The 20,140-nt window shown below is 38.1% G+C and overlaps 1 protein-coding gene across 2 annotated transcripts in view; it reads right to left on the bottom strand.

Annotated features, from left to right (window-relative positions):
• LCMT1 (leucine carboxyl methyltransferase 1) overlaps positions 1 to 18,135 on the bottom strand; it is an 87,624-nt gene extending 69,489 nt beyond the window's left edge. The window contains exons 1-4 of one of the 2 annotated variants that reach the window (XM_027859606.1): positions 17,841 to 18,135; positions 9,824 to 9,915; positions 9,027 to 9,148; positions 2,606 to 2,682 (exon numbers count right to left, since the gene is read on the bottom strand). In XM_027859606.1, the coding sequence (XP_027715407.1) occupies positions 2,606 to 2,682; positions 9,027 to 9,148; positions 9,824 to 9,915; positions 17,841 to 17,944 (395 nt within the window). In that variant the 5' untranslated portion in view covers positions 17,945 to 18,135. Of the gene's footprint in view, positions 1 to 2,605; positions 2,683 to 9,026; positions 9,149 to 9,823; positions 9,916 to 17,474; positions 17,590 to 17,840 lie in introns of those variants that run through there. The other variant, XM_027859607.1, reaches the window with a different exon arrangement.
• Between the last annotated feature and the right edge of the window lie 2,005 nt (positions 18,136 to 20,140).

Genomic DNA, 20,140 nt, shown 5'->3' with positions numbered 1-20,140 from the left:
AAGACCCTTCAACATTCAGGTCCTCCTCCACCTTATCAATGTCCTACTTAAAATGTGGCACACAGAAAAGGACAAAAAACTCTAGATGATATATGATTTGGGCAACGTACAGTGAAATGCTTCCTTACTCTGGTCATTATTAGATTTTATTCATTCCAATATTACATTAGCTTTTACACCTGCCATATCACACTGTTGATTTATATTGGGATTAAAATCCATTAAAACTTCAAATCTTTTCCAGATGAACTGTTATCTTGCCACACCTTCCCTATCCTATTATTATTCACATTTGAGTATGTATAGATTATGCATGTTATATTATATGCAATATTAAATTAAGTATAAATATAATTGTTATATGTGTGTGCATATGTGTGTTTGTGCGCATGTGTGCACATGCATGTATATGAAAGAGAATTTTTATAGTTCTTTATACTCATTAAGTATGGTTTCATTTCTAGATATACCAGGGAAGTGTTTTGATCTGGGACACAATCCTATGACAGGAACTCATAAACACAGACTATCTTATGTGTTGTATTCCCCATCAGTATAACTATAAGCTCCTTGAGAGAAGGAACTATTTTTTTTCTTTTTGGGTCCTCTGCATGTAGTATATGGTAGGCACTTAATAAATATTGAAGTGAGTTGTTCAGATTATTCTAAATAAATTTAGTAAGGAAATGTGCTTTTTAAGAATATCTGATTTCCCAATAATTATAAATAAATGAGATGTTACTGTATATTTATATTTTATTTATTAAGACTTTATATCCTATGGGGTGCTAGGTGGCACAGCAGATAGAGCTCTGGCCTTAGAGCGAGGAGGACCTGAGTTCAAATCTAGTCTCAGACACTTGACACTTACTAGCTGTGTGACCCTGGGCAAGTCACTTAACCCCAATTGCCTCACCAAAAAAAAAAAAAAAAAAAAAAAAAGCAAAAAAATAAAAAAGACTTTGTATCATAAATGCTGTGAAATTATAATGATGACCAAGCTCACTACAAAGAAAAGATATGAGAAAGCACCTTCCTTAGAGAGGTGGGGGACTAGAGGTGTGGAACCCTGCATATAATGACATTTATTGAACATGTTGGTTAGTTTTACTGAACAGTGTTTTGCTTTGTTGTTGTTGTTGTTGTTAAAAGAGAAGGCTCTCTGAGAGGGAGAGGGAGGAAGGATACACTGGGAAATGAAGTTGATGTAAAAATATCAACAGTTTTTTAAAAAAAAATCTCACATTCCCTATTTTCATTTTTTCATGTTTTTAGCTACTGTAGAAATTTACTTGAAAATAAAGTTTTTTCACTAATATAATATAATGACCAAGCTTGGCACCAAAGAAAAGATAAAAAAATGTATCTCTATCCCTTCTTTGCTGAAGTAGAAGACTATATTCTGTTAAACTTGTATGATGCATTTGTTAGTTCTGCTGAAATGTTTTTCCCTTCTCTTAAAAAAAAAAATTCTTTGGTACAAAGGACAATTCTCTGGGCAGAAGATTGGGGAGGAACAAATGTGGAAATAAACATAATATTTTAAAAATTTCAATAAAAATTGAAAAACATAAAAAATACTGTTTTCCAACATTATATGTTTATAGCTTCCTCAATCTCCATTTAAAACCATTTAAAATTTAACAACTTAGCAAATAAATTTGTCTAATTCCAATAATTATGCTAAATCAGAATGATAAATACAAAATCTCCTCTTGCTTGAAGGCCTCATAACTAAACACCCCATAATCCCACTTCAAACTTCATTGGCTCCCTTAAACTCCTGCTACCTTGCATTTATGATGAAACTTAATTTTGAAAGCACTTTCATCTTAGCTTTACAACATACTTTTAAAGATGTTCTAATTTTTCTCAGATAAGAAAATTAAGAAATAGGCAAGCTAAGACTAGTTCCCAATGTTCTATTTGTCTCCACTACACTTTCTATAGTGATACAGGCAATATAATGAGACAGGTAGGTGGCCCAGTTGATAGAATGGTGGACCTGGAGTCAGGAAAACTAAATTCAAACCCAGTTTCAGACACTAGCTGTGTGACCCAGATCCAGTGATCCAGAAAATAATTATCGTCCTAACCTCTGTCTCAATTTTTTCATCTGTAAAATGGAAGATACTAACAGCACCTATCTCATAGGGTGCTTGTAAGAATCAAACAGAACTTGTAAAGCACCTTGAAAAATTTAAAGCATTATATAAATGCTAATTATGTTATTACTGTTGCTGTTATTGTTATTATTGTTGTAGTTGTTCTTAGTGGAAATGTATAAAAGTTTAAGAATTCAGAGAAACCCAAACAAGCAACTGCTTAGTTTCCTCCATTCCTTGATTCTGTAACCCAGACCTATAATGTCCATACCTCTTCCCAGTACCATACAATTTAGTATATAATTGTTCAAATTATTTGTGTGTCCTTCCTCCCCCCCATCCCAATTTGATGACTATTAAAACCTACCTTGTGAAACTACTTCTGGATAGCACTGTAGAACTTGGTTAGGAAAAGTTTTGTAGGTCACTGTTCTACATAGCTCTTATTCTCTTAAAATACAAATGAGAATTACTACTGTTTTTCTTGTAATCAAACTTACTTGATATTATATAGTTTTCTTGTGACTATCATTGGAAAGTCAACTTCAAAATATTTTTTTGGTAGAAGATTTTCATCCTGAAAAGAAAAGCAAATTTTATAAGTGCAAAAGAAAGAATTTAAACAACTGTGAAATAAGAAGTCAGTTCCATTTCTGTCATTTATGATCTCACAAGTTTTTAAGGTCAAACTGATTTCTTTCCACTCCCTCCTTTGTCTTTGTTTTCCCCAATCACAAGGAAAATGTGTATCAAATGATAAAGTAAAACTAATTTTTAAAACTAAACTGAATCTTAATATATTACAGCAAAGTATCAAGAAGAAATGAACCAAATTAAGAAAAATGCACTCCAATTTCAAAAGGACAGGAGTAGAATCAAAACTATTCCAGGTAAAATCTTGATATATTTAAATGACCTGACCCAAACCCAAGGGACCCCTGCTCAAACTCTGGGGTTTGGGGTGGGAGGGACTTTTACTGTATCATCTTGCTCAGCTGCTAAGTGTTAGTGTTAATAATGTTCAGAGTTGGAAACACAAAACTTTATAGATTCATAGACTCCTACAAATATAAAGAACCACCTGATCTAGGCCTCTGCCTTCAGGTAACTGAATAAATAAGCCATTTAAAACAAGTCAAAAATGTCTACATGGAAAGACTTCAAAATTTCCTTTAGTGGCTCATTTCAAAGGTAAACCATCATCTGGCAGGCAAGAAGTACATTAGAGGCAAATGTCACATAGTGACAAAAGCAATGAATTTGAAATAAGGTTCCATTTCTGGCACTTATCTCCGACCACATGAAAGCTGATTGACCCATCTGAATCTTACTTTCCTTATCTATAAAATATAGATAAAATCAATCTATGAACTGTGAAATGTTACAAAAATGCAAATTATTAATACAAGTCTAGACAACAAGCATTTATTAAATGACTTTTATGTGCCAAGCACTGGGGATACAAAGAAAGTCAAAAGACAACTGCTGGGGCAGCTAGGTGGCGCAGTGGATAGAGCACCGGCCCAAAAGTCAGGAGGATCTGAGTTCAAATCCAGCCTCAGACTAAACACTTGACACTTACTAGCTGTGTGACCCTGGGCAAATCACTTAACCCCAACTGCCTTTAAAAAAAAAAAAGAAAGAAACTAGGATAAGAAGGGAAAGTGTCAGCTGGAAAAAAAAAAGACAACTGCTGCCATCAAGAAACTTACAGTATAATGGGCGAGGCAACATGAAAATAATTCTGTTCAAACAAGGCAGAGAACAAATTAGAAATAATCTTAAGAGGGAAGACACTAACACTAAGGGGGACCAGGAGAGACTTCTTCAAGAAGGTAGGAGTTTAGCTGGGTCACGAATGAATCCAAAGAAGTCATCAGACAGATATAAGAAGGGAGAGACTTCCAGGCATGGGGGAGAGGCAGTCAAAATAAAATGCAGTCATGAAATGGAGTGTTTTGAGGGAGGAACAGCAAAGAGGCCAATGTCACTGGATCACAGAGTACATGGAAGAGGGAGGGAGGAGAAAAGTGTGAAAAGACTGGAAAGTTAGGAAGAAGCCAGGTTATGAAGGATTTAAAAGACAAAAAGAGGATTTTATATTTGATTCTGGAAGTAATAAGGAACCAATGGAGTTGACTGAACAAGGTGTAACACAGTCAAATCCGTGCTTTAAGTAGATCTATTTTATAGCTGAGTAAAGGACTGACTCGATTTGGGAGAGATTTGAGGCACTGAGATCAACAAATAGGCTACTGCAATAGTCCAAGCATGAAAGGATGAGGGACCACGCCACAGTAGTGGCAACGTCAAAGGAAAGAAGAGAGGCATTTATGAAAGACGTTACAAAGGGAAAATTCACAGGACTTTGCAATAGACTAGATGGAGAAGGGGAGAATGAAGAATCACAGATGCCAGGCCTGGGTGACTGAGGGAGACTGGTGGTGCCCTCAACAGTAATAGGGGAAGTTAGGAAAGGGGAGGGCTCATTTTGGTTACATGGAGTTTAAGATGCTACAGGACATTTATTTTGAGATATCCAATAGATAGGATACCTAGAACTGAGAATCATCTAGAGAGAGATAGGTGAACCCATAGAAGTTAATGAGATGGTACAGAGGGAGAAAAGAAGAGGGCCTAAGACATGCCTTAAAGGACATCCACTATCAGAGAGAACAACAAAGATGAAGATCCAGCAAAGAGACTGAGAAGAAGTGACAAGACAGGTAAGAGAACCAGAAAAGAGCAGAGTCAGAGAAACATAGAGAAAAGAGAGGTGAATAAAAGAGTGATAGAAGTGTCAAATGCTGCAGAGAGGTCAAGATGGATGGATGAGAACTGAGGAAAGACCATTAGATCTGACAATTAAGAGATCACTGGTAACCTTGGAAACAGCTTTCCTAGTTGAATGAAAGGTCAGAAGCCAGACTGCAGAGTTAAAGAAAAGAGTAAGGGGGTAGCTAGGTGGTACTGTAAGTCAAGAGGACCTAAGTTCAAGTCTGGCCTCAGACCAAACACTTGACACTTACTAGCTCTGTGACTCTGGGCAAGTCACTTAACCCCAATTGCCTAAAAAATAAAGAAAGAAAGAAGAGAGTAAGAAAAAGAGAAGCGGAGGTACCAGTTGTGTAAGGTCTTTTCCAGGAGTTTAGCAAGGAGAAGTAGGAGATATAACAATAGATAGTGGGGATGGCTGGATCAAGAGAGGGGTTTTTTGAGGATGGAGAAGATATTGGCATATTTAAAGGTAAAAGGGAAGCAGCCAATAGACAGGTAGAGATTGAAGATTACTTGAGAATGAGGATGAAAGAGGGGGAAATCTACTAGAGAAAACAGCATGAAACAGCATCATCGGTGTATGTAGAAGAATGTTTTTATGTACAGATTAAATCTCTTCTGTTTGCCTCTTAGTCTTAGTAACCATAGAGAGCAAATGTTTAATATTCTCTTCACAAAATCTTTTCTCAACGCTTCATAGTTGAGAAGCTTTTGCTGGCAAATAATCAGTTAAAGTGAGAGGTAGTGAAAAGAGCACTGGGATGAAAATCAAGACCTAGTTCTAGCCAGGGGTGGCAAACCTGCGGCCTTGCACATGGTATTCTAGGTCCTTGAGTGAGGTCTTTTGACTGAGTCCAAGTTGTGCAGAACAAATCTTTTTATCAAGGGGATCTGTTCTATGAAGTTTGGATTCAGTCAAAGGGCTGCACTTGAGGACCTAGAGGCTCACATGTAGCCTTGAGGTTCCCCATCCCTGTTCTAGGCCAAACTCTCCCCTAACTTTATAAACCTGAAGAAGTAATCAACATCTCTGCAGTGCAGCTTCCTCACCTTAAAAATGAATCATAAAACCTCAGAACTGGAGGGACCCTAGAAGTCACCTAGGGAGGCAGGGTGATGCTGGGAAAGGCATATGGGCTTAGCAGTTGGAAGGGCAGGGCTGAGCCCAGGCTCTCCCATATCCTAGCTGCATAACTTTGTCCAAGACACTTCCTTCTCTAAGTCTCAGTCCTTCCACTGTCAAATGTTTACCTGTGAGCTGTAATGTGCTGTTGCTACGTAGCATTCCACAGTATTGCTAGATTTAAACCTTGCATTCTTATTTTGGGGGTGACCAGAGCAATACCTAGGGTCCATACTACTACAAATTCTTTTACCTAGGACAGAAACAGTTGGAATGGGAGTAGAGACACAGAAGTGATTCCAACTGTGGGTGCTAATGTCAGAAGGAGCTCTTCCTATGAAAGCTGGGGGGGCAATAGGCCCCAGGAAGATTGCCAAGGCAACAAGATTTGGGCAAAAGTCTAAGGCCAGGCACAGTGAAGGTCTGCTGCACTTCAGGGAGGCCCCAATAAGCAACCATGCGCTTCCTTCCCAGGGAAGCAGCACATACCACTTCTCTTCAAGACAGAGCCTCAGCCTTGCCCCAGTTATAGCTGAGTATTCTACTGTTCACAGATGAAACCCCAAATTGATTTTAGCCTAGAAGTTTGTAGAAAACTGTGTCAATTCCAAAGCTGCTCCAAAGAATCCAATGTTCAACATACAGAATAAATTTTTACTTCAGACTCAATACTTTCAACTGAACCAAAAATAGGAATCTATGACTTATACAATATATTTATATATTGTAATACACGTAGCTAGAAGCAGAGGTGTGACAAAACTAAGGCCTCTCAACTCCTAGTTTAGTAGTCGTTTCACTCTAATTATTTAAACAATGTTGCTTCTAGATAGGAATGGAGGCTTTAAAGGAATTCTTTCCTTCTGAGACTATTCAGAAAAGAGAATAAAAACAGAGCAACCAGCCCAGCTGTTATCCTAAAAACAACAAAGGTAAAGTGTGTATGACCCACTAAAAATATAAAGTATTATTCATGTTAGAAGCAACAATTGCTGTAATACCTGATAACCTGATAATATCACAGTACCAGCCTTTAAAAACATGTTCTTCCTTTGCAGGTCAGCAACTGTCTGTATATCATAATTTTGGAAAGTTATTTAGGGCACTGAGAGGAAAAATTACTTGCCCATGGTCATACAGCTAGTAAGCCTGAAATAGATATTTTAACTGAGATGAAAACATTGTCTTTAAAAAAAAATCATCTACAAAAGAGAGATAATTTAAAGAAAGGGCATATCTTTGGCGGATCAAAAAAGCAGAACGTCTGAACAGTGGGAAGGGGCAAAGGTTAAATACTTAGGGGAATGATGAAGTCATTGTTTTCCTGAGTAAAGAATGGTCTTAAGAGGTTTGAAGCTCAGACAACCAGAAAACATTTTAGCTTAATACTTCAAATTTTTATAAAACTTCACTTTTTTCAAGGCATTTTAATGTATATTATTTCATTTGATCACAAAACAACCTTGAATTAAGCTAGTATTGTTTTCCTTATTTTATATCTTAGGAACTTGAGGTCAATAAATGGAAACAGAATTGACTATTAAGTCACTTACAGAGACAGGACCAGAATCCAGGTATTCTAATTCCTAGTTTAGTATTCTGATTAGTTACAGAATGCATTCAAAGATGAAGATGAAATTAATAAAAAAGTGGAAGTCAGACACAAGAAGACTAGTAGGAACTGATGCAGAATGAAGAAAGAACCAGAAAGAATAATACATACAACCATAATAATATAAATGAACCGCCACACAAAAAGGCAGATGAAACCAGATTAAAAGCAAAGATCAGTCCAGAGCACAAATGATGAACCATTTTTTCCCTTCTCTCAGTAGAAAATTCAAGTGGTTGCAGAAGTGGAAAGTATGGGGACAGGAGAGAAAGAACTATCGATGCCAAATGTTGAATATGAAAGATAGATGTGGTTGCTGTATTGGTTGGCTTTACTTGACATTTTTTACAAAAAATGAGGTGGCTGGGAGAGTGTATATTAAGAAATAATTGGGGGCGGCTAGGTGGTGCAGTGGATAGAGCTCTGGCCTTGGACTCAGGAGGACCTGAGTTCAAATCCCTTTTCACACACTTGACACTTACTAGCTGTATGACCCTAAGCAAGTCAACTAACCCCTATTGCCTCACCAAAAAAAAAAAAATTTGAATGTAAAAAACAAAGAAATCAATAAAACTTTTAAAATGAATGATAAATCTTTGTAGAGATGGGGAAAACCATGGATATGGGTGGATCATTACATATAATGTTAGATTCAGCTGATTCGCTGGTTAATTCTGTTGAATCCCTTTTTTTCCCATTTTTTAAATTCTGTTTTTATAGGGCATGGTTCTCTGAAAAGGGAAGGGAGAAGTTAATCTTTGGAAAGGAAAGTAACAGGAAAACATAACAGTAATAAAATTTTTTTTTAATTAATATGGAAGTATAAATTTTCAAAAGCATTAAAATTCATCTTTACCTCTATGATGTTATGGTGAATTTACGCACTGGAAATTTTAGTTTTATATGCCTAAGAAAACTTAAGAGAAATTTTTCAAATCTTCATTAAAATAAATAGGAGTCTCTTCAGGGAAACTGGTACAATGAAAATATACCCAACAGGGAACCAGTAGCCATGTGAGCTTGGGCAAAAAGTCAACATTCATGGACTATTTCAGTACTTCCACATGAACCACACTGTGAAAGATACAAAGAATAAGCTCATCCATACTCTTAGGTCAATCAACTTTGGTGTCTTAGTTTCCTCACCTAGAAGAGGGAGTTTGGTTCATTCAATGAACATTTATGGTGTGAAGTAACTACTTTGTTTCAGGCATCAGAAGAGAAGCACCTCATGACAGGGACAGCACGAAGATCAAACTAGATAATGTCTATGAAAGTGCTTTCAAAGCCACAGAATGTTAATCAATCCTAACCAGGCATAAAGTACATTATTATTATACTTAGCTTGTGAACCTCTGAACCATGCCACTTTAAAAGGGACCATGACAAGCATTTACACTCAAGTCACCTTTAATATCCAGAATGTAGTATCCATTCCAGCACCAAGATTTATAACTTGACAATTGCATTCTGTCTTCTTTAGGAAAGCCTTTAGCAGCTGATTGACACCATGAACCCGAGCAAAGTACCCTATGACAATTCCAAAGAAATGAAATTACATCAAATGACCACCACACAAAACATTAGATGCACAAAACAGCTGGAAAATGACATGAGGTTTTTGTCTTAAGGAATTTTTCTTCAGGGACAGAAATATATTTGAAGGGTTTATGGAGGAAAACAACAGATTAAAAATTCTCATCTTCATCCAAAGACATTCTAACCAAAATAAACAAATACTATATCAGGAATTAAGACTACTTTGTGAACCTAAAGATAATTACTATAAAGTATTTTAGTTATTAGTGTTTATTAGTTATTAGTTTATTAGTGTTTAGTTATTAGTTTAAATTAATATTTAACCAAATTATTTTACCTCAAACCATATGCTCTAAGTATTTCCATCATATATGGAATATGATGTTTACAGAAAAGTTGGCAAAAAACAACCTGTCAAACTCATACAGATATTCTGCAAACCAGAGAACACTCCCAACATGAAGTCCTAAGAACACCATCTTTGTGTCTAAAAGTTTGGTGAGACACTAAGTGTTCATCTCAAAGAACATTTGCTAGTTGTCCCCTTCTTTCTCCTGACAACAGAAGACTTTCTTAGTCATTATTTAAGTACTCCATCCAGTGCTTAGAACAACATCAAAAGCAAAAAGAAGCTTAACAAATGACTGATGACAAGGGTAAACTTGCCTCTGTTAATTTCAGGAGCCTTCCTTTCTTTTGACAGCCTCACAAAATGTTGAATATAGGGGTCATGCCAGTAACCGATACTTACAGCAAACCTGGAAGAGATGACAAAAAGCAGATTTAGTAAAAAAATAAATAAATAAATTAAAACTTTAGTATCAGGATTTCAGGTGTCTACGATGGTGTCTAGGATGTAGCTAACGCCACTCAAGGGAAAAGTATGTAACATCAGAGAACAAAAAACACCAACAAGTCTACTTTCTCAAGAGTCTCGTTTCCTTATGAGAGAGTACTGCTCAAAGAGGAGGAAGAACCAAACTGACCTGGAAGACCACAAATTCAAACTAGCTCTTAAGTCTTTCTCCTCCTCAGCTCTTTCATCCATCTCTGTCTCACCAAGTCTGCTTAATCCAGACTTGCTCTTCTCTCCTAAATGTTCCAATTCTTACCCTAGTATTACTAAATTCAGATTATCCTGCAAGAAATTCCTCATGTATGTACTTTATAACTATAAACATATCCTTTCCCCCACCTCCCAGGCACAAAGGAAGAGGTTTCTCAAATTAATTTAAGTGTAAATAGTTACTAAGCAAGTATAGTTGTTTATGCTGATGTTTAATATGAAGTTTTTGGTAAGACATTTGTTTCTCTTTCCTAAATCTAACTTGATCTAATATGAACAAATATTCTAGAACCAAATCTTCTCATATGCAAACACTACGTCCAGGAATGTGATTATTTCTGGACAATGAATTAACTCTTTCAAGACTAATTAGAGGACTTATGTCACACTAGATTTACAGGAGTTCTCAACTTAGTGGGTCTGTGAACTTTTTTTGTAACTTGATAAAAGTATAATCAATATATTTGATTTCCTTTATAACCATATGTATTCTATCTTATACATTTAAAAACATTTTTCTGAGAATAATTCTATAGGCTTCCCTAGACTACTAAAAAGTTCTATGACACAAAAAAAGGTTAAAAACCCCTATTAGAAGAAAGACCATTTTAAAGATGAAATATAGTCTGAACTATTCTTAAATTTGAAGCAGCTAGGTGGCACAGTGGATACTGCACCTGGTCTACAGTCAGTAAGTTTCATTTTCCTACATTCAAATCCAGCCTCAGACACCTACTAGGTGTATGACCCTGGGCAAGTCACATAGCCCTGTTTTCCTCATTTCCTCAACTGTAACATGAGCTGGAGAAGGAAATGGAAAACCATTCCAACATCTCTACCAAGAAAACCCCAAAAGGGGTCACGGAAGAGTGGGACATGACTGAACTAAACAACAATAAAATTTATTAAATCCACAGACATGTTCTAACTATACCCTATTTCTAGATAAGTGAGTCCTGAACTATGGTCACATAGTGGTTACTCCTTATACCCCAATGAATATTTATTCAAACAGAAAATAAAAACTAAACTATTATATTAGTATTCGAGGTCCCATTCCTTTCCACTTGTTCTAAGAGCTTCATGCCCAAAATTAGACCTCTCTCTTGAACATCTTCAATTTCTCCCTCACCAGCAGAGCCTTCCTTTCCACCTTTTAACATTCAATTCTCTCTAATCTTTAAGGAAAAACTAAATGAGGCAGCTAGTGGTGCAGTGAATAGTGTTGGACTCAGAAATTGGAGTCAGGAATACTTGAGTTCAATTTCAACCATAGGTATTTGCTAGCTTTGATAAATCACTTTAACTGCTGTATGCCTCAGTTTCCCCAGCTGTAAAATGGAGATGAAAACCTCACTGGGTTGTTGTAAGGCTCAAATGAAATAACATATACAGCACTTTGCAAACCTTAAAACATGCAAACACTACATAAATATATATATGTATATAGCTATTATTATCATGATAAAAAACATCCTTCGACTTTACCTTATCAAGTATCCTATCAAACTCCTTGAATTTATCTGCACTTCCCATATACTCATTCCTTTCATTACTTGCTGAAATTCAGGTACTACATCAACACTGAAGCTGTTCTCTCAAAGTATAACCAATAATCTCCAACTCGCCCAATCCAATAATCTTTACAGTCTGCAACCTCTGACCAATTTGCAGTGACACTGTCAACCAGTAATCCATGAAGGCTGCCTCTCTCCCAACCCAAAAAGGGGGGAGGGTATTTGGATGAGGAAGGCATTACAGGTTTGGGGAACAGATGATACATAAAAGGGAGATCATGAGTAGTTTGGCTAGAGTACAGCATACAGAACAGGAAGTGATTTTCTTAAAAGGCTGATCTGATCATGTAATCTTCCTACTCAAACTCCAGTGGATACTTATTACTTCTAAGACCAAATACAAATTCCTGTGTCATTTAAACTGCTTCAATCTTCCTAACTTTGCAGTCTTCCTCCTCCCCTCTCCATGTACTGTGATCCAAACATTCTAACTTATTCAATGTTATACACACCAACACTCCTCTTTCCTTGGTCTTTCACACTGACAGTGCCCCATGCCAGAAGTACCTCCTTCCTAACTACATATCTTAGAATCCCTGGTTTCCTCCAAGATTGGGCTCAAGAATTACCTTCTATACTTTCCTGGCCTCCTTTTTCTCCACCAGTAAATTCTCTCTCAAAAAGACCTTCTGTATATATTATGTATGTGTATACACACACACACACACACACACACCTTCTGTATATATTATGTATGTGTGTACACACACACACACACACACACACACACACGCTGCTTCAAGGCAGTGACCATTTCAGTTTTGTCTTAAAACACATTGCCTGGCACATCATAGCACTTTAATCCCTCATCCTCCTCTTCCCCAATTCATTCGTGAGTGTGTGAGTGTGTGTGTGTGTGTGTGTGTGTGTGTGTGTGTGAGAGAAAGAGCAAGAGAGAGACAAAGTATGTGCATATATGTATATATGTATACACAAATTCTCTCGCTCTCCTCCTTGAAAAGGCAAGCAATTTCATACAAATTATGTATGTGTAGTCATTGCCTTCTCTTTTCAAGTAATTTAAAATCTACGCAGCTTTCAAGGCTCTCTATACCTGGCCCAGTCTTTCTATCCATTGTTATATTCTATTACTTCCAAATACACAATCTGGACAGGAGTATGACCAGACATACCTACTCACAAACCAAATGCTACACATGTCATGTTGAAAACTATCTCCATGACTCTAATGTGTCTCACACCTAAAATGCCTCTTTTTTCCTCTCCTTTATCTAGATCCTACCTGTATCATATCATAAGGTTCAACTCACATCTCACCTCTTCTTTGAAGCCTTCTCTGTCTGCTCTAGCTTGGACAGACTTTGGAAGATAGTGGAGAATAGAAGGGTCAAGAAAAACTGAACAGGACTCAACAACAGCTGTTTACTCTAGTTATCAATGAGCTCTCCTTTTGTGAAACTTCTATTTAATTTATTGCAGATACCACAATCTATATGGTGCCTGGCACACAGTAAGCATTTAATGTTTGCTGATGTTTGTTTTATATACAAAGGTTCAGCATGCCCCATTAGTATGTTAGTTCCTTAAAAACAAAAACTATATTCTGTATCACTTCTTTTGAATGTTTCACAGCACTTGATGGTGTCCAGTGTATAGATATCAACGAAATCTAGAGCTAGAAAGAACTTTGACAGCATTTACAGATACTCAAACAATATTTTTTGATTCCAAATGTATATCTACCATGAATAAGACAGTCCATGTTTTAGCAAGTCTCTTAGGTATGCCAGCTTACTACCAGGATCCTCAACTTGTCAATTGTGAAGCAGACAGCTGCCAGAATACATACTTCTCGGACAGATATCAATCCCACTTCTACCTATCTAAGGACTTTAGCACTACTAAACCCCTAGCTTAGCATTCTACATTCAATGATGATGAGGAGGAGGAGGAGGAGGAGGATGATACTAATAATAATAATACAGAATGTTTATAAATCACTTACTATGTACCAGGCATCAAGCTAAGTACTTTATAATTATTACTTCATTTGATCCTCACAACATCCTTGAGAAATAGGTGCTATCATTCTCCCTAAAGATGAGGAAGCTGAGGCAAGAGAGGTTAAGTGACTTAGCCATGATCACACAGCTAGTAAGTATCTGAGGCTGTATTTAAACTTAGGTCTTCCTGACTCCAGGCCCAGCATTCAATTCACTGTGCCACCCAGCTGACCTCCCTCTAGTGGAGAGCACAATACAATACAGTCTCAGATGCTTCTAACTGTGTGACCTTGGGTAATCTCTGTTTGCTTCAGTATCCTCAAATTTAAAATAGAGACAATAACATAGCACCTGTCCCAAAGTTGTGTTGAGGATCAAATGAGATATTTACAAAGTAGTTATTAGTACAGTGCCTGGCACCTGGTAGGCATTATATATAAATTCTAGCTGCTATTATTATTACTCCCATTCTCCCCACAATGACTTACACTGTAGAGCTCAGGACCTGGAACTATTTCAGACACTTACTAGCTATGTGACCCTAAGCAAGTTACTTAATGTCTGTCTGCCTTAGTTTCTCCATTTGTAAAATGGGGCTAATAATAGCACCTACCTCCTATAGTTTTTGTGAAGATAAAAAAGAGAGGGGCAGCTAGGTGATGCAGTGGACAGAGCATCAGCCCTGGAGTCAGGACCACCTGAGTTCAAATCAGGCCTCAGACACATAACACTTACTAGCTGTGTGACCTTGGGCAAGTCACTTAACCCCATTGCCTAGCCCAATAAATAAATAAATAAATAAATAAGAGATAATATTTGTAAAGAACTTTGCAAATCTTAAAGCATTATATAAATGCTATTATTGAGATAACTAAAGATTTAATTTTTTTCACTATAAAAACAGGTATTACATACTTGCAACCTACCTATAATGAAAGGAAGCATGGTAGTGTGAAAAAAGCACTGGACTTGGCATGAGAAGATGCTATACAAAATTACAAAGAACAAGCTTGGCCCCAAAGTAGAAGGCCAAGTCCGTCTTTTGGCTTGGTCACTCTTTTGCAGAGATGGAGAATCCACAGATGTGGAACATTTTCCCAATATATTGATCAGCTTTGCTGGTATTCTTTCTCTTCCTCTTTTCCTTTTTTTTTTTTTTTAAAATATATGGAATAGCTTTCTGGTAGAACAGAGGGGAAAGGATCTCAAAGGGAAATTTTGGTCTATGCAAAAACAAAAGATAAATTAAAAATTATTCTTAAAAAAAGATTTGTATTGCTTGGCCCCTAGAGGGCAGAATTAGGAATACTAGGTAGGCATCAGAGATCAACATTACATGGAAAATCTTCCAATTAAAGCTATCCAAAAGTATAATGGGATGCATCAGCAAAGTGATTTCTTGATCACTGGAGGCCTTCAAATGATTATTGGATGACCCTCTTGCTCGGTTTAGAAAAAGGAATTCTCATTCAGATACAAACTAGATTAGCTGGTTCCTGAGATTCTATGATTCTACTGCCCTCTCAACCCTTCATCAGCCTAACCCATTGATTCAGTATCTGAGGATTTCATTTTTTAAAAAAGGTTCACCAAGACTCACAGAATGGCCCAATGGCCAAACGCCAGATGCAGTAAACCACAACTTTTAGAGCTATAAAGGACCTTCAAATCAACAAGTCCAATCAAGTCTAACAAGTTCACAATTAAAATCTGGAGACATAAAAGGAAATACAACGAAGAAGAAAAATAGAATTTTTCTAAAAGTATCAATTCAAAGGGAATTCACCAACCAACCAAGATTTTAAAAGAATATATACAGAAGAAAGAAGCAAAGGAAGATTACAGACAAAAAATACAAAGCACAGCAATTCTTTATGGAGAATGTTGTGTCAAAGGCAGAAAAGAGAAGGAAATTGAGAGACAGACTAGTAAAAGTGCTTTAAAACTAACATATTGAACTGTATTTTTTTTAAAAAATTGCACGAAAAATTCATGGTTTCATAGGCAATTTTCTTTTTCCATTCTTCTTTGTACATGGACATATTTGGCCATTTCATAAGAAATATTTTTAAAAGAATGTAAAAAAAAAAAGAGAGAGAGAAGAACGTCAAGATTTTTAAAGTTCAAAATGAATTGAAGCTAGCCAAGGACAGCAAAGTGTGTGTTTTTTAACTATGTTGGGGGAAAGAGGAGAATCAAAAAAGGGATAGAACTGCTGCTTGGGGAAGAAAGAACAGTAAGTGACAGAAGACAGAGGCAGAGCTTGTTAATTCTTACTGTATTTGTTTTCTCTGCCCAAGAAAATGACCTTTGGAATGGAAAGAGCAGAACAAAAATGGCTAATCGAGAGTTAGTACATGCCAAAGATACTTAAGAAGGAAAAAAATAAGATAAGTCACTTGGCCAGTGACTGAATGGCAGAACCCAAAGAATAGTTAATAGTCACTCATGGTTCCATATCAGGTTGGAAGTCTCCAGTGCTCACAACTGTTAAACATTTTGATCAATTACTTGAATAAACAGATAAATGGTATTTATCCAATTTGAAGATAATAAAGAAAGCAACAAATATAGCTAAGGAGAGAGGAAAAGGCAGCATGAAGTAATGGACTGAGAACTGGCCTTGAAGCCAAGAAGATCTTAGACATAAACTGAATGTGTGACACTGGCCCAAGACCTTTAACCTCTCAGTGTTTCAGGACACTCTCTAATACTAAGTTGCAGAAAAGGTGCCTCTATTGGTTAAGGGAGTTTCCTCTCCTGAAATCTCCCTAAACAAATAAATCACAGATCTAGGCTCTATCCCTCATAAGCTATAATTTATACAACACTTTAAGGTTTGCAAAGTACTTTACATATATTATCTGATTTTTTTCTCACAACTCTTGAGGTAAGTATTATTATTATTATTATTCCAATTTTGCAGATGAGGAAACTGAGGCTAAGAGGTTAAATAATGCCCAGGGTCACACCACTATGACACAAAGCTAGAAGGGTTAGCTAACACACTGGGTGACAGTCAGGACGCAAAAAAACACTGACAGGTGAAAAAAAACTGGGCTGACTCGAAGATGAAATTTTCTACTTAACTGTGAAGTCATACTTGGAATCAAGATACTAACTTTAAAAGATGGGAAAGAAATGGCTAGATAGTAGATCATCTGAAAAAGACTCAGAACTATTAGTGCACTATACATGCATTTTAAATCAAAAGCATGATAAAGTAGCCAAGAAAGCTAAGGCAATCTTTAACTACCTTGAGAGACACAGATTTTAGTAATAAGAAGGTAATACCCCGCCCAAATGAGACCAAATCTGAAATAATATACTCAGTTCTATAGGCACCACATTTTAGAAAGGACACTGATAAATAAGTTAAAGTGCTCCAAAGGAAGATAAGAAAGTAAAAGGCTCTGAGTCCATGTCAAATGACAATAAGACGAAGAAGTTGTGAGTGTTTAACCTGGAGAAGAAAAGGCTGAGGTGATAATGGCTTTCTCCAAGTACCTGAAAGGCTGTCAGGTAGGGTGGGGATTAGAATTGTTCCGTTTGCTCCCAGAGCAAAGAACTAGGTGCAATGGGTAGAAGTTGCAAAGAAGCAAGTTTAGGCTCTAAGTCAGAAAACACAGCAGCATTTAGAGCAGAGGATGGGATGGACAGCCTAGATTGGTGATGTGTTCCCCCTCTTCGGACTACATATAATCTCTTACATGGTGCTTCATAATGGAGAATTTTACATTCGGATATGTCTGACTAATGGCAGCCGAGGTCCCATCTCTCTCGGAAATTCTGTGATCCTCGGTTCTTGAATGGCGTGGGTTCAATTCGTCATTTTACAGACGACAAAACGTGATTAGTGCAGACAAGGGAGTTTCAGAGCTCGAACTCCCTGGACCACCTGCGAGGTGCGTGGGGTTAGAGGATGCCCCGGGACAGCTCCCTCCGGCCCGGCCCGGTCCTGCCCCGCCCCGCCCCTCCCCGCCCCCCCCACCACCACACTCGCGGGCACTCCCGCCGCCGCCACGCTCCCCGCCTTCCACCCCGAAGGCCCGGCGGGGCCCCAGGCCCCTTGGCACCTCTTGCATAGGGAGGCGTCATCACAGGTGCCGCGCACGCCCTCGTCCCCCGTGTCGCTGTCCGTGTTGGAGACAGGGGGCTCCCGGAGGCTACGGGAGGCCATGGGAGGCTCCGGTTCGTTTTCCGCATTAGACTCCAGGGTGGGCTTCAGGGCGCGCTCACCGAGGCGCGCTCCCCGGTGGGGACATGGACTCCCAGACCGGGATAAGCAGGTGGAAAAGGGGGGATGGCCCGGACTGGGCGCTCCGAAGTCGTTCTCTGGCGTCGTCCTCCACCAGCAACTGGCCCCCTCATTGGCTCCTCCTCACCCTGCCTATTTTGAGGTGCTCATTGGACCGCTGCTCCTCACACGGGCTTCCCGGGGGTGGTTATTGGATAAGAACCGCGCACGGCGCTTAGGGCGGGGTAATTGGACGCAAGGGTTCGGCCCCGATGCCTTCTGGGAGTTGTAGTTTCGCTTCTTCAGCCTGGCGACTGATTTCTCCCCTTTTTTTCCTCTGCTTGGTAAGAAGCCACCAGAAGGGTGGTTGGGTCCCGAAGTTTTATAACTCTAGCCAGTATTTAAATATACAAAAAAAGTACAAGTCGCTTTCCCTAGAGACCCTCCTGTAAGTACTGCTTTCTGGTGGGTGGTTGGTTGGTGTTGTTTCTTTGAAGGTGTCTGATTTTTTTTTTAAGTCACAAGTGACAAGTGGATTTTTACATGCAATTTACAAGTCCATTTAATGTCAAAATACATAAAAATTCTTCACCCAGCCCTCCTTATGTAGAGCATTCATAATATTTAAAGTTTGACTTTATCAACATTTCACATGTAACATGTTGATAACAGTATTTTACTATTTAGAAAGTGCTTTGAATTTTGTTCTAGTAAATATGTATTAATATCTGTACTATGTACAAGGCCTTGTACTGAGGTAGATATATTATAATAATAAGAGATCACAGCTGTATGTGGCTATACATCATACACCTACCTCATCTAAACTTCCCAATAATCCTATGAGAGGAGTGCTCTTATCACCACAGTTTTACAGATGAGAAACTAAGACAAAGGTTTAACAACTTTGCTAGATTCATGCAGTAAGTATCTGAAGCAGGATTTTAATTCAGGACTCTTCAACAGTCTCCCTACCCCAGCTCTGTTGTCCTGCTTTTACACTTATAGATCAAAGACATGAATAACTGTGATACAGGAGATATTCAGCTAAGTGTAAAGGTTCTAGAGTGCTATGAGATGTAAGGAAGAAGATAGCACTTGTGGGAAAGGCGGGGAAGGAAGGTCTAGAAAGGCTTCTGGGAGTAGTAGGCATCTTGAATGAAAAGAGGATCTTTGACAAGATATGAGCTGGGCCTGGAGTGGAGTGGGTCCATTGAAATGGTGTCCATTCCAGGCATGGGAAATGGGCAATGCCTAAATATGAACAAAGGAATGGGGCAGGAGAGGGTAGGAATAACGTTTATATCAACACTTTAAGGTTTGCAAAGTGCTTTGAATATGTTATCTCATTTGATCTCAGTGACAACCCAATGAGGTTGGAGCTATTATCATCCCTCTTTTGCAGAAGAGGAAATTAAGGCTGAGAGAAGTTAAATGATTTGCACAGGCTCACACTGGAAAGGCAGGTACTATGTACCAAGCACTATGCTAAAATCTGCAGATACAAATAGAAAGCTGAGACACACCCTGACCTCGAGGAGCTCACATTTTAATTAGGGAAGAGAACACATAAAAATTGGTTCATATTTTATGTTCAGTTCATGACAGATTGAAAGACTAGGGAATATTTAGACAAGGATAGTAGCAGGGAAGATGGCAAGGCTCAGAGTATCCTGGGGAGTAATGGTAGGGCAGATGATCTCCTACTAAGGGGATAGTAGATATGAGTATTAAAGTGGAATGAGGTTCTGGAAGAGGTAGGGACTCAGAGTCAGTATCCAGTTCACATGAGCATCCTATACCTGTTGGGAACTGGGCATTGAATCAATGAGGGTTGTTTAGGGAAGGGATAATTGTTTGGCTCTCTTTAGTGGCTGCAGGTATTGCAAGTTTACATTCCTGCTGCTCATTGGTAGGTTATAGAGGATGAGGGGAAGCTCCCCACTTCTTTCAATGGTGCAGATACAGACGGCTGATCCAGATTATTGGGTCTGGCAGGTGGAGGTCTGGGGTGGGCAGTGAAGGGGAGTAATTTGTTATAAAGATGGACGGGTAAACTGGAGTCAGATTGTACTCCAAGTTAGAGATACTAATGCTAGAATCAAAAGATTACACTTTATTCTACTTGCAACGAGGAGC

This window comes from Vombatus ursinus, unplaced genomic scaffold (genome assembly GCF_900497805.2).
Source record: "Vombatus ursinus unplaced genomic scaffold, bare-nosed wombat genome assembly UNPS02014171.1, whole genome shotgun sequence".
Taxonomy (NCBI): Eukaryota; Metazoa; Chordata; class Mammalia; order Diprotodontia; family Vombatidae; genus Vombatus; species Vombatus ursinus.
This window is presented reverse-complemented; position numbering and strand designations above follow the sequence as displayed.